Source organism: Xyrauchen texanus, chromosome 42 (assembly GCF_025860055.1).
Source record: "Xyrauchen texanus isolate HMW12.3.18 chromosome 42, RBS_HiC_50CHRs, whole genome shotgun sequence".
NCBI lineage: Eukaryota > Metazoa > Chordata > Actinopteri > Cypriniformes > Catostomidae > Xyrauchen > Xyrauchen texanus.
Genome location: NC_068317.1, coordinates 10,234,154 through 10,249,521, shown reverse-complemented (window position 1 = coordinate 10,249,521; position 15,368 = coordinate 10,234,154). Strand labels below are relative to the sequence as shown.

Below are 15,368 nucleotides of genomic sequence, written 5' to 3'. Positions count from 1 at the left end.
CCAGCTGACACCTCCTCAGAACCTTGTCTGGATTGATTATCCAGAGTGTGAATGAGAACGGAGCCATGATGTGAAGAGTTGGACAATGTCATGGCATGGTCAGCTTGAATATGCTTAATGTACTGTGGCAGGGCAGAGGGCGGGGCCGGGTCATGATTATACACACCCGATCCCTTATCAGGTTAATCAAGCCTCCAAGGGGGATAAAGGCCCTTTACACTGGTGCCAAAATCAGGGAAGGAGGAGGGATACGCTGTAGTATAGTTCTCGCCACTACCGTCCACCCCAACGGAGCAGCCGCGGCCATCTCCCGGGGAACGAGGAGCCCGGCCGCCTGGAAGCAGACGACGGCTGCCAACCGTGAGGGGAGAAGGGGCTCCTAACCAACTGCCTGGAGCGGTCAGGGCCGCTTCCAGGGGCGGAGGGGTCACCTACCAGCCGCTGCAACGCGGCGGGGTCTGAGACCACTGACCGCCTGGAGCAGGAGAACCGCTGCCAGGGGCAGGGGTGACCCCATCTGTTCCCCAAGAACGTGGCGGGGCGTTCCGACCGCCAGGGGCTGGAGGTCTGCCTCCGATCCACCCAGAGAGGCACGGCTGTCGTCCGATGGAGAGTGGAAAGCTCACACTAATGTACGCTGTAGTGCCCCTCGCAGCAACGTTTAGAATGCCTATGTCATATTATGAATTACGGTATAACAACTTAATATATAAAAAACATTTGTAAACCTATTGTTTCTCTGTAATTCTGTTTTCTTTTCAAGTTTCGCCCATTCATAGTGATATTCGTTGAATAATAAACTTCACATAACAAGCAGATGGACCGAAGTTTGATTTAAACTTGCTGGCCCAAACAGAGAGTCTTCTTTTCTAACCAAACATATTATGCTTTTATTTAATTGTTGAAGATTTTCAAACCTCGACATCATGCTTACAACCCGAGGACATTTGGTCATTTGGGGATAAACATCAAGGCTATCATGCACAATCTTTCCCAGGCTTGTGGGCCTCATAAATTAGCTATTTGTGTTTGTAACTGGCTCTTCTGTTTAATCTGCACTATAAAACATAAATTCTCCTCACAGGGCGCTGATGGCACAGTGGTGGAATACAGTTGTTTGCTGTCATGCTGTGATCAAACAACCTCTCATAGGGTCTCCCCTGCTATAACAAACAGACCCATCATGTCTGCTCGCTGGGCCCAGAATCATGGCATTGTGAGAATGGACTGATTGGTCTAGACAGCAACTTTGGTCCCCCAGACAGGGGCTCAAACAAATAAACTTAAACGAGAAAGGCTCCACCGTGTTCCTTCCAAAATGACAGAGGGCAAAAGTTACTGAAGCCTCAATCCCATTATCATGTCACTTAAAACACCTATATTTTAGCACAAGGTGAAAGGTCATAGAATATAAATCCTAACTTTCCTGGTCTTTAAGGAGATTCCAGCAAAGCAGTTAATTCAAGATCATGTGAAAATCCAACAAGATGGCCACAAGATCAGTCTAATTGATTTAACTGTTAATCATAGTGAACAAAAGATTTGAGGGGGCTGGTGTTTTTATTTTGTGTATTTCCAGATCATCTAAACAAGGTAATTTTAAATCTGGGCTTCACCAAACAAGCTTGTGGCAACATGCAAGTTTAAAGTTTCCTCAGCCTTTGAAAAAGTATAATTCAACTTTCTGTAATCCAGTACTCCAGAAAAAAAAATTCAAATGTTAAATAAAATATATAGGCCAACATGTGGCATTAATTACAAACTCTCATGCATTTAGGATCAAAGTCGTCAACAATCAGTTTTCCCAGAAATTAAGGAGTTCATTGCAAGCCAAGGGTTAGTCATGAAATGTCCATGGTGACTTACTGTTAAGGGAATTAAAAATCTATGGATCTACTAACTCTTTTGTTATGTGCAGGTCACTTTTGACCCATTTACCAGCAAAAATAAAATAACATTAATCAAAAAGCCTTTGGATTCTCAAAAAAATGACAAATAAATAAATATGATACTTGTTTCAATTTATGTAATGCCAAGGTGTTTGGCGTGGTTACTGGGAAACATCTTAGGAATTACTAAATTGTTGCTAGATGGTTGCTTACTGGCCCAAGTCAAAAGGGACCCCAATCCCAATGTTATGACATCCTGATCCCTAGATAAGTGTGGGGCCGTTTTCAAGTCAATGGTATTTTTAATGGAATTATTGGAAGTCTATTAAATTTCCTGGCGGATATTAATATTATGAAAAAAAAATAAAAATAAAAAAAAAAGATTAAAAAAAGAATTAAAAAAGTGATTCTGGTTTATACATACATACATACATATATATATATATATATATATATATATATATATATATATATATATATATATTAATTTTAAACACAAATCCTAAGCACTGGGAAAAGTCCTGGTTTTTCCGATGGCAAGTCCACCTCTGAATGTAAATATTTGGCAAGTTAAGTTGGTTCTGTGCCAGAATCATCAAATTTTTCATCAATAAAAAATTATTATTTATTATTTTAGCTAATAAATTATTGTTTTAATTATTTAGATTTAAAATGTAAATTATACAACTTAATTTAACAATTTAAAAGAACATAAAACACATGTAAAAAAAAAAATATTACAAAAATGTATTTATATATATATATATATATATATATATATATATATATATATATATATATATATAGGTAAAGTTTCACCAAGAGCCTAGCTTAAATATATGATGCTGCGGGTGACAAAGTCATCGGTACTGATTGTCGAAATATAATATATATATATGTATATATATATATATACATATATATATATATATATATATATATATATATATAAACTATAATAAAGTGTCAGTGAATGTCACAATTCACCAGCTAATGGCATGCAGGGGATGCAGAATGTTTCTGATGCTGACCACACATATCATTTATTTTGTACTTTCCATTTATTTCTTTGTTTTTGTTTTTAATTAACAGGTTATTTGCAAAACAGCATGCCAAGAAGATTTCGACAGGCTTCTCAATTTGTGTCACAGTGTGATATTCATCTCCTAGATGGACTTTTCAATTAGGCCGAAGTTCTGTTCACAGCGAGCAAGAATGTTTATGCACTCCACATCAAACAAGACCTTGATTACTGCAGAGATATTTCTTGTTTTTGAATGCATATCAGTAAAATAGCCACTATTTAAACAACCTTCCCCTCAGAATTTTGGCCAGTAGAAGGCTCAGAAATAAAAGAGAAATGGTGAAAGAAGAATGATATCATTTGTTTCTGTATCTGCCATTTACTTTATACACTGACAAGTAGCCTACATAGTTATAAGAGATATAGATATAAGGCTGAGTGTGTACATGCTACATCTTCACACACTTTTACAGGCAGCAGCCCATCCCACTGACAGCCAAACCACAGAACAGCCATTCAGCTGACTGACAGGATGTGAATGTGAATGTGGCCAATCAATGTAAAGGCACTCTACTGTCAGATTAATAGCCCCTACCCTTCCATCACCCTTAATAGTTTTCACACTCTAACACAATATCACAAATATTAGGTTCATCCTCTTTTATCTTTTAAATGTGGACAACTAAAAACTGCATAGTTTATAAAGTAGCCTATATTACAAGATCACACACACAATTGTTTCTCAATAGTACATTTTCACTAATTTTTCTTTATTCAACCACATATAACTCTGAGAACTGAGGTCTTAATGACTAGATCGGCTATTGATGGTTTTCTACTGAATATTTTGGTAATAATTTACATGATGCAATTCATGTCAGTGTTTTCAAATTACAAGCAGTACTGATATTAGCCTTGATCATTTGATGGTAATACCTGGTAATACAATAGCTAATGAAATTCTATTTCAAAACATCAATGTTATTTTGTCCAACATCTGCAAGACATAATACTAAACATATAAAATACTCAGAAGTGTAAAGCGTACAAATTATTTAGAACTGTTTATACAGTTATTACACATAATTTATGTCAATGTGCCATAGCTCAACATGATTTCACATGAACTTTAATAATCCCATAATATGAGATGCAATATTATTTATTTCTCTCATAGCCCCCTCTTTTCCTACCTGCTTACTTGCAAATTAATTGAAAATGATTTCCGGTACTCTTTCTAAATGACTGCACACTAAAATGTTCTTCCACTATGATCACCTCAAGTGCACAAAGCATCTACAACAGTAATAACTGTCACACCTAGACATTTTTTAATTCAGAATATTCCTAAATATGTCTCTCTATAGGGCAGAATATGTTTAGTGAGAGCTTCTAAGCAACAGTCAGAGACACAACGGTATAAAAATGACTTTTAATGTATCCATATATCCCCATTTTTGGTTGCCCGCAGCAGCTATGTTCACTATTTAATGGAGCTAACCTTTTCCATCGCACACTTAGAGGCACTTCTTTCACTAAATCAACAGTTGTAAAGGGCAAATTTAAATTAGTACTGCACATCCCCTTTAATGAAAGAAAACAAAAACTCCCTCAGTATGTCAATTTAACTGTGTTTAATGTGTTAAAGTCACGCTAAAACTTTAGCATATATGACTAAAGTCTGACAGCACATCTGCTAAGCAGAAAATTTGCAATTTTCACACTGAGAAGAAAAAAGGTATGAAAGAAAGAATGGAATAGTAGAGAAACAATTAAAGCATATCATAATCCAAGATGGTGGACATTGTTTTTACCTATGAAGCCAATTTGAATCATCAAGAGGAGATTAATCAGACAAAAATTATTTCGTTTCAAAGACAAACTGTTCAAAAGATACACAAAAGAAAAGTATATTTTGGCACTATAGAGCTTGTCCCCAAAACCCCAAATGTTGTCAAGGGGCTATCTATACCCACCCCTATCAGTGTGCAAAATGTAATAATTTTCCTATGTAGAGTTCATAGGGCTACAATAGCCTCCCATGGGGGATGCAGAATAATAATAATAAATATAGCTGTAAGCAGCTACTACGGGCCAAGAACCAACATGGTAACCACTGCACAACACTAAGCACAAACCAAAAAACACATAGTGCAAATAACATACAGAGCAAACACATAACAAATTACAAATCAGTTAGTTGTGTTAAAAAATATATAATAAAAAGCATATTTTCAAAAATGTATGAAACAATATGGACACAAATATTGCATTTATATGAACTTGACACCTGCTTTAAACAAGATTTTTTAAAAGAGTTTACATTTTTATCATTTCGGACAAACTTATTTTTTAACCATTTCACACGTACGTTCAAGCTGGTGTGATTACACTAGGCTGGGCTCAGACATGTACAATCAAACCGGTGTGATCTGCATTCATGCTGCTGTATACCAGCAAAATCGGTTGTCATAATGACTGCAGCGGTTGTCATAATGCACCAGCTGCTCATATGGTCTTTTCAACATCACAATATCTTTATTGTTATATGTTACAAACTTTAAATCAATCAATAAATAAAAGTATAAAGCCGCTACCGTCGGGGCGCACTGTTTAGATGCAGCGCTGCAACCATGTTTTCTGACATCAAAGAATAAACTAGTCAGTCCACTCGAGCCTTGTATGATTCTATCCGTCACAACCACTTCTGGGGCTGGGAGAGTGGAAGTGCTAGGCTTTTTAGAACCTTCTATGCTCCTACTTTTGAATGTTACTATGATGATACAAACTCAGATTCCCATTTTACATTGCAACAAATATATGGCGGCAAGTGCATTCGCAATCGCATATTATCTATCATAATCAATTATTATAAACATCTAAAAACCACATTATATGATTGATAATATTTAATCTGGCCTTCAGTGAACCCACTGTGATATAATCTGTCCTCCAGTCCATCTGCTGTAAAGCGTAAAGTAAGATTTATTTTAATTACTGTGCGCATTAAATAACTCACGCTGGGAGATCAGGTAGTACAAGAAAAAAGTGGAAGGGTTAAATATCCATATTCCTTTTATATGTGCATTAAGGGTGTTTTTATTCATCATTATTTAAGGATATTCCAAAATTTGCATGAAAAAAATATGTGGATGCTAATGAATTTCACCATTTGTAACACGACATTTTGGACTGTCAGTCCTAAACATCGGATATGTAAAACAAATCAAATGTTGGTGCAGTGTAAACAGAGCCTACTGGGCCATATTTATATTTATACCACTTTATTCCTCAGATTTCTATCACTTAAGTCAGTTTTTAAGCCTTAAAGTTCCATTCCTCATCACCACCTGTCATTACAGCTATTCGAGACAAGATTATCTCACTAACCTTGTAGCTCAAACCCTACATGTCTCATCTGAGTGACAGCAAATATGTCTGAAATGAGTTGTGCTTGCTGAAGTCTATTTTCCTGACAGTGATTCAGCATGCTATGTCACTCAGGTCTCCACCTTGGCCTTTTAGAAAATGACCTCTCTGCAAACGTGACATGGTCCATACATCAAGGTCCGTTTCCACGCCCTACACAGCGTAACGTTACGGGACAGACATTCTGTCATTCAAAACGACAGCTCTGGGCCATTTAATGCATGATGCGTTCTTGTTACGTCTTTTAATGTTTGTGCAAGTGGTGAAACAATACTCAGGTTTGCGGGACAAGAAAATCTGGGAACTGACAGACTTTGTGAGTTATGGCAATTGTGAGATAAGACAATATGTCATGCCTATGAAAGGGGATGGGTGCTATCATTCTCTGTGGTAAACTTTGTCAAAATTTGTCTTTTTAATTTCACTGCTAAAAAGATGGAGAGCAAAATTCTCTGAAGTGCTGCATTTTTCCTCTTATGGAGCTTTTTAAAAGAAAGTGGCAATGCATAAATTAGTGCAAGCCAAATTAGTGCAAGCAAAACTGTTCAAACAAAGAATAAAGGGCAGAGAGAAAGAGAGTGAGATATATAACTCTGAATTATTATTATTATTATAAATAATTTTAATCATTTATTAAAAAAAAAAGTATTATTGCTTATAATAATGTAATGTAAATAATATAATTGAACTGAACTGAAATAAACTGAACAGAAGAGAGAGAGAGAGAGAGAGAGAGAGAGAGAGAGAGAGAGAGAGAGTAGAAATAGAAAGATAGAGAGCTTAGGGATACACAAGTTATTGATCTGCAACCGTAATTAGCCATCAGGTGACTTTGACACTGTTACTCTAATGTGGAATAAGGGACATCATCGACTGACTCAGTCACACAGCAATCAGAGCACAGGAATGGGAGACAAGGTCAGAACAGGAGCATGAAGAAGAAAAAGGGTGGAGGAAGATGAGGGTTTGCCTCAGCTACTAAAGAGCTTATTGTTCAAGAGTGAGTCGGGCAGGATGGTCAATTCAGAAATGACAAACATGACGGTGAAAAGATTGGCCAATTGTGCAGCAGGATGAGAAGCACTGAGTTTGAGCAAAATCACGGGTGACTTGAAAGATTCATGCTGGATGAGACAGAGGTGCTTGAAAATTACATTAACCCCCATTCAGATAACCATATGAACATGCTGAGACTGACTGGGCTCAGTCTGTTTGTGTTCAGGTGCTCATTTATCTGTGTATTTAAACTATCCGTGGCATGAAAACAGGAGCAAGAGGAAACAGAAGCATACCAGTACATATACAATGGTGTGTGTGTGTGTGTGTGTGTGTGTGTGTGTGTGTGTGTGTGTGTGTGTGTGTGTGTGTGTGTGTGTGTGTGTGTGTGTGTGTGTGTGTGTGTGTGTGTGTGTGTGTGTGTGCAGTCTTGCGTAGCCAGACATTTTTACTGTTGACATAAAGTCTGGTCCACTGCTAAAACACAAGTCTTTCTTGTCTTTCTGAGCAGGCTGGGAGACAAGCTAGACCACCTTAAACCAGCTTAGATCAGCCAATCATAGTAGGCTGGTTTAAACTGTTTTTCAGCTGGGACATTAGAGCTTATTATGGGACGTAATAACCAAAATAACCAAAAACCAACAACCACTTTTTACTTTTTTACATGATGTTTAAGGAACGATAAATCTGAAATCTAAACAAAACTCTTGAATATCTTTCAAAGATGCAATGCCATTCCAGTGCACCTTGCAAACTTCATCAAATCTAGCAACTTGCTTTTTCTCAGAGCAGCCAGGGAACTTGTAAACTTGTGAACACAACTTTAGATGCTTTGCCATCAACCATGAGGTCCTGATTATGGTTTATTTTTCCATCATGGTGCTGTGAATTCTGGTTTAGAATGGAATGACTAAGTGACCGGTTCTCTGTCCTTAGCGTGGCTGTGGGCTGGGAACAGTTTGTAATTGCATCGCACCGATCCGTGATCAAATGGAAATACTACTATAACCGTTACTCACCATGCTCAAAACCGTCCAGCCCGATGATGTAAAAAAAATTTCTGCTGTACTGAATCCAGAATCCTGAGCACCCTGGCCTTTGAGAAAGCTCTTGCTATATTTGCGTGAAATTTGCATCAGATGCTCCATGGGCTAGACTAACTTCTGTGTGTGTTTGTTTGCATGAACTCACCCATCATTCTACCCATCATGTTGGGTTGTGGGCTGTGGTTGTCATCCAGGTTTTCTCCGGGACAGAGAGACTGAGAGATACGGCGCTCATGTTCTTCTCGTGAAGAGTTCAGAGGCAGATCTGGCACAGGTGGGCGACCTGGAGCCTCCTGAAGAGAGAAAACACACACAGTGAACTAAAAATGTATAAAAAAAATGCTGTAGCCATGGCACATATCTATAGATCATTTTGTTTCACACAACTTGACTGCATGAGTCAAACTGACAGTCAGGTTTACCTTAATCAACTCAAGTTCTAAGTTTTATATATTTGTGACATACTACATCTGGTTTTGGTTCTCTTTGATTGTGTGTTATACAATAAATATAAAAATAAATAAATAAATATCTATTGGGGCAGAGGCATAGAAATTATACAAATTTACAAAACAAGCAGTAAGTGATTGATGCATATTATTTTTCAGTATGTTTTAAAAGTCTACTGTAGTTTTTTGGGTAAGCCTCAGGGTTGCAAACCAGAAGATTGCTGGTTCAATCCCCACAAGGAGAAAGCCATTAGCCATTATCATTGTGGCTTTGCCCAATAAACTTCGTCTCTGTAATTAATGGTGCCATTCTATGGCTGCTTCACAGCAAAAATACTACCCAGGTTGGGTGCCAATTAATACAGATTCTAGATATAGAGTTCAAATGGAATAAAAAAGAACCCTATCCACCATTGCACCAAATGGTTCTGAGCAAGGTGAGTAAGAGTTCCAATTACATTTACACGATTTGGTACAGTGCTATTTCAAACCGTTCCATTCCACAATTTCTGAGCATGTTTAGATAATGATAGTCAACTATACAGGGGCACAGGGGGCCTTGGACCAAAAAATAATAAAGACCACTGTTATAGTGTATTTAAGACAACTTTCCACTTTACAAACATTCCCGATGGATAAAATCTTGCCTCCTCCTACATTTTGTCTTCACATTGTTTGTATCACCCTGAAACGCATCAAATTGAGTGTTCATGTTAACCTGAGGATTTTGAAGATTTTGGGGTTATGTGGCTTCTTAATGAAACTCCTAAATTGGTCTTAAGATGTTGTAGTTGTTCTTCCGTTTTGGTAGCACATCCTCAATATCTCAAGATCCTGAACATCCCCAGGCACTTGAGGTAATATAGGGGTTATTGTGCTCTGTGATCTGAGATACACCATACACACCAACAGCTTGATCAGGATCAAGCTGTTGGTGTGAATGGTGTATCTCAGATCCTCAGTGAGCTCTCATGTACTTAACATTGAAAGCTTCCCCCATGGGGACCCCACTGATTGTAGGGGGCTGCAGTGCCTCCCAAAGGAACTCCACTTTGAGACCCTGTGTTGACAATGGGGATACAATATTTGCTTCCCATCCTTTCCACCTGAGGTCTGCCTACCATAATGTCCAGGATGCACCGACAAAGAGAGGTGTCTACAACCAGGTTCTTGAGACGGGTGACAAGCCTCGAGGGAACTATAGTGTTGAAGGCTGTTTAAGAATGCATCATAGCCTTCCCAACAAAATGTATTCCTACTTTTCTGCTGAAGTTTTATTTTAAACCAGCCTAAGATGGTTTGCTGGTCTTGGCTGGTTAGATTGGTCTTAGATCTTACCCCAGTTCAGACAAACTTTTGCTTTTCTTGCTGAATCTGTGAAAATTACAGCAGTATGACAGGCCAATCTACTATAGTAGACAGTCTACTATACACTGGGATCAGACAGGAGCGAGCACTATGCTAACATCACAGTTACAAATCAGACAACACGGTATGGATTTCCAAAGTCCTTCGACAATCTACCAGGGTAAATTGGGTGGCGACATTTGCTTGGCGGTCAATGTATTGCTTTGCCGATCCAAAAACAAACTGAAAATTTTCTAGAGCTGTTACTCTCAAAGAAAACTTGGTTAAGATTGACTATGACAGGTCTTTATCAGTTTCAGCTAATGGGCACAGAGAGTGACCTTTAGTATGTCCACTTTTAACAGACGTTAAGAAGAAAGTGTTAAATGGTGCATCCTAAATTGGCCTTTTGTTTTTTAGTTTATTTGTGATTGCAAAGGTGTTCTAAGTGGTTTTAGCATTTTGCTCTGGTCCCTCCTTTAATGTAAGTCTATAGCATTATTGTTACCAGTTTTATTGTGGGTGACATAAAAAAGTGATAGCATCATAGCAGAGAGATATATGGTGCAGAACTGTATGATTCCCATCACACAAAATACATTTGACTCAGCCTGCTCAGAATGTATATGGTGCTATGGTGACTAAAGTTGCAGTTTTCAAGAGCAGAGCTACTAGCCTGTTTAATACAGATGAGAAGTTTAATGAAATCTGGAGCTGCTGACTTATCTCACTGTTTCTGACAGCACGGGACATGCCGTATAGAAGGGTCAACACAATTACAACTGTATCCAAAAGTGCCATGCACAGCATGACAATAAACCACACAGTCTGACACTACGTAAAAAGCATTTAATTACAAAAAGGATTTGTTTTATGGAATTTTTTTCTTCGAAGTTTGATCGTCATGACAGAATCAGGAAGTGATTAAATAAGGAATGGGTTTTATAAAGGAACCGGTTTCATAAAGAATATAGAGGGTGACAGTGATTGGTTGAACCGATTTGCATATGTGAGACAGAACTTTAACAGCAAGGTGCTTGGTAAGGAATGGAGGTGAAAAGCATTATTACAAACCCATTTATTCTGCCTACTCCAATCATAATCTCCTCTAATCTAGTGCTTTCTTAAACAGGATTAGCCATGTGGATTAAAAAACTGCCTGCAAGTCCATGTCTTTTTGTGAGGTTGTCATCTTTGCCAGTGAGCATGGTCCTTTTTAATGCAAGGGCCTTTTGCAAGAGAGTTAAAACCTTGTTGGATTAAGTGATAATTAGATCGATTTTATGTGTCCATTTTATGATAGCAATTAATTAATTAATGTTGATGGTATTTTGGCCCATTCCTTCAGACAGAACTGGTGTAACTTAGTCAGGTTTGTACGCCTCCTTGCTCACACATGCTTTTTCAGTTATGCAAACACATTTTCTATCAGATTGAGGTCAGGGCTTTGTAATGGCCACTCCAAGGACTTTGCTGTCCTTAAGCCATTTTGCCACAACTTAGGAGGTATGCTTGGGGTCATTGTCCATTTGGAAGACCCAATTGCAACCAAGCTTTATGCCTTGAGAGATGTTGCTTCAAAATATCCACATCATTTTCTTTCCTCATGATGCCATCTATTTTGTGAAGTACACCAGTAACTCCTGCAGAAAAGCACCCCCACAACATGATGCTGCCACCCCATGCTTCACGGTTGGGATGTTGTTCTTCGGCTTGCAAACCTCACCCTTTATCCTCGAAATATAATAATGGTAATTATAGCCAAAAAGTTCAATTTTTGTTTCATCAGACCAAAGGAAATTTCTCCAAAAAGTAAAATCTTTGTCCCCATGTGCACCTGCAAACTGTAGACTGGCTTTTTATGGTGGTTTTGGAGCAGTGGCTTCAATGCTGGGTAGCCTTTCAGGTTACATCGATATATGACTCGTTTTACTGTGGATATAGATACTTATCTATCTGTTTCCTCCAGCATCTTCACAGGGTCCTTTGCTGTTGTTCTGGGATTGAATTTCACTTTTCGCACTAAACTACAAACTTCCAGGAGAGTGAAAGCTGACGTTTTTGTTTGCTGCTGCTCTCTGGGTTCTTTTCAATGTTTTTAGATGCCTTTGTTTTAGGTGCCTTTTCTATGAGTGACCTCAGGAAATCGAGTTTTATGCTTCTCTTTTATGGACAATCTTATGGAGTTTTTCTGTTGGCCCTCGACAGTTTCAGCACAGAGCTCACTGCTTGTTTGCAAGTTCATGCAACCATCTTTCTTCCGATATGGTTATATTCTACTCAACTCTGGATTTACTGCGTTTGAATTACTCGGCCAGCCAGTCTGATGGAGTTTATAACTATTGCGCTGAACTTGGAATTGCGTGTCACCCCTGGTATGACCCCCATCAAGGGTCACACCGACATCCCTGCAGATTACTGGCTGATTTCCCTAAAAACCACCACATACCGGCCATCTGGTCTTCACGCCCTCCCTCCGACTGGTGTAAGTGATGTGAAGCAGGGTGTCAATTTTGATAATCTCATCTTGCAGAAACACACATCTTTTATTTCACAAAACACAGATGCTGCCTCTATTATGATGGCCTTCATTAATGGATAATCCAATTCCCTTTTTCCTCCCAATTTCGAATGCCCAATTTTCACTACTTAGTAGGTCCTCGTGCTGGCACGTTACTCACCTCAATCTGGGTGGCGGAGGACAAGTCTCCATTGCCTCCGCTTCTGAGACCGTCAATCCGCACGTTATCACATGGCTTGCTGTCTATGACACCGCGGAGACTCCGCATGTGGAGGCTCATGCTACTCTCCACGATCCAACATGCACCCAATGAGAGCGAGAACCAGTAATTACGACCACAAGGAGATTACTCCATGTGACTCTAGCAACTGGGCCAATTTGATTGCTTAGGAGACCTGGCTGAAGTCACTCGAACAAGTCTTTGATTCCTAATGACCTTTTTATATCACGATCATTGGACTTTTTATTCATCACTGAGACCTGGCTGAATCCTGGTGAACAAATGGCCCTGGGGGATCTAACACTGCCAGGCTGTGACTTTTTTATATTCCCCATGGCCTTCAGGGCTAGAAGGTGGTGTTGCCACTCTTCGTATAAACACTTTTAAATGCAGGACACTACCTATGGACATGTACTCCAGTTTTGAGGTCTAATTATTAAAGATTGACATCTTGTGTCCTGCTTTCTGTGCACTTGTGGACTGGTGTCTCATGGTGATGACTCCTGATTCTTGGAGATTTTAATATTCATGTCTGCTGTCCATCAAAACTTATGGTAAATTCATTTATCTCTCTTTATATAGTCTTTATATATTGTATGACACATCATTGGTCCTACTCATAATATGGGTCAGACATTAGATCTTGTGTTATCTTATGATCTTTGTGTCTCCAAAATAGAGGTCTTATATATTGGCATATCTGACCATTATTCAATAATGTTTGAGTCTGAACCTACTTGTCCTCTGTCTACTTTCCTCAGCCCTTACATCAATTCCGGTCCATTCACTCGTCTACTGCCAATAATTTTTCAGAATTTAATCTAATGCATTTCACAGATGATGTCTTAGCTGGACTTGACACTGAATCATTGGATAAAGCTTTTAATAAATCTTGTACTTTTACACTTGATAATGTCGCTCCGCTCAAACCAATGAGATTTAAAGGGGTCATGACATGGTTTTTTTATTGTATTATTATGTTCCCTTAGGTGCAATTATAGTATTAATATATTTTTTTTTTAAGAAAAACTTTTAAAATCTAGTGATTTATGACCTTTTCCCACCCTGTTTCTCCTCCTCTGATTCAAACAGTCTGTTTTGGGGGCGTTTTCCATTTAAGACTTCAGTGTTAACGCCCACTGTTATGATTGGCTAACGTCAGTGCCTATGTATCAATTATTGACGCCTCCAGCCAGAACAATATGCAAGTAAACTAAGTAAAAACACTGTGATTATTCATAATGAATGAAATTGCGCTTTAAAAAGTAGTTTAAAGTTTAAAATAGATTACTTACAGTTTAGCGTCGTCGTTGTTCCCAGAATAGTCGGCACGGACTTATCTTTGAGCAACAGTTTTCTGGCAAAGCCAGCATCATATTGAGATTTGTTCTCAAAACAGTCATCCTTAAAATGTACAGAACAAACGCTTAAGTTAACACTGCCGTGACTGGGACGTCCGCAAAAAATAAACTGCATCCATTTTTCCCTGGCGTCTGGATCTTTCGGCAGCTTATTCAGAGGTTTTGTTTGACCACAGCTAGGAACAGCACATCTGTGTGGCATCGTAATTTTCCTGTGCACAAGTAGTCTCTGTCAGAGCTCGCTGTCCATCGACTGAACACTTGTGAGGCGACGGCGATACTGAAATGAGCGTAGTTGTCTTGCGCTTAAAGCGTAGTTATCTTGTGCTGGAGGCGGTCATATGCAAACGCTGGTACGTCACTTCTAACCATCACGTCACTTCTAACCATGAATCCAGAACGAGCTGTATTTTGAGCTTGATTAAATAAATGATTCGTTTAGAATGGGGAGGACGTCTTAAAATATTAAACTTGCAGGACGTTTTAATGATACAAAGACCTCTTATATACCAAAAGATCAAGGCAAATTTGGTTTCTCATGTCATGACCCCTTTAAGGTTGTTTCCCAGCCTTGGCTAAATGACATCACCTGTGCTCTCAGACCAGAGTGCAGAAAAGCTGAGCGGAAGTGAAAGAGACAAGCTTCAGGTCTCTTATGACATTTTACAGGACTGTTTAACTAACTATCAGAGAGCTGTAAGGGAAGCGAAAGCTACATTTTTCTCTACATTAATCAATGATAATGCAAATTGACCAAAACTATTGTTCGTAACAATTGATTCTGTTTTAAACCCAACTAAAAATTATTTTCAGGATGTCACCCAAGAAACCTGTGAAACATTTTAAAACTTATTTACTCACAAAATTGAGCAGATTAAAGGTGCGATTGTACTTGCACAATTTGATCAACCAGTAATTCCTTCCCCATCCAGCTCCCTGACTCACTTTGAGCCAGTTACATCAGCACATTTAGATGAAGTGTTCCAGTTACAAGATGGATATTCTTTCTCCATGCCTTCTTAAAGAAGTTTTCATGGCTATCATTTCCAGTGTGACAGATATAATTAACAGCTCGTTAGCAAGTGG

General features: G+C 38.6%; 1 protein-coding gene across 3 annotated transcripts in view; it reads right to left on the bottom strand.

Annotated features, from left to right (window-relative positions):
* The window catches only part of LOC127635303 (partitioning defective 3 homolog), a 605,753-nt gene that overhangs the window by 224,343 nt on the left and 366,042 nt on the right, over nucleotides 1-15,368 (bottom strand). For all 3 annotated transcript variants that reach the window (XM_052115228.1, XM_052115230.1, XM_052115229.1), the window contains exon 14: nucleotides 8,530-8,677. In XM_052115228.1, the coding sequence (XP_051971188.1) occupies nucleotides 8,530-8,677 (148 nt within the window). The remainder of the gene's footprint in view (nucleotides 1-8,529; nucleotides 8,678-15,368) is intronic.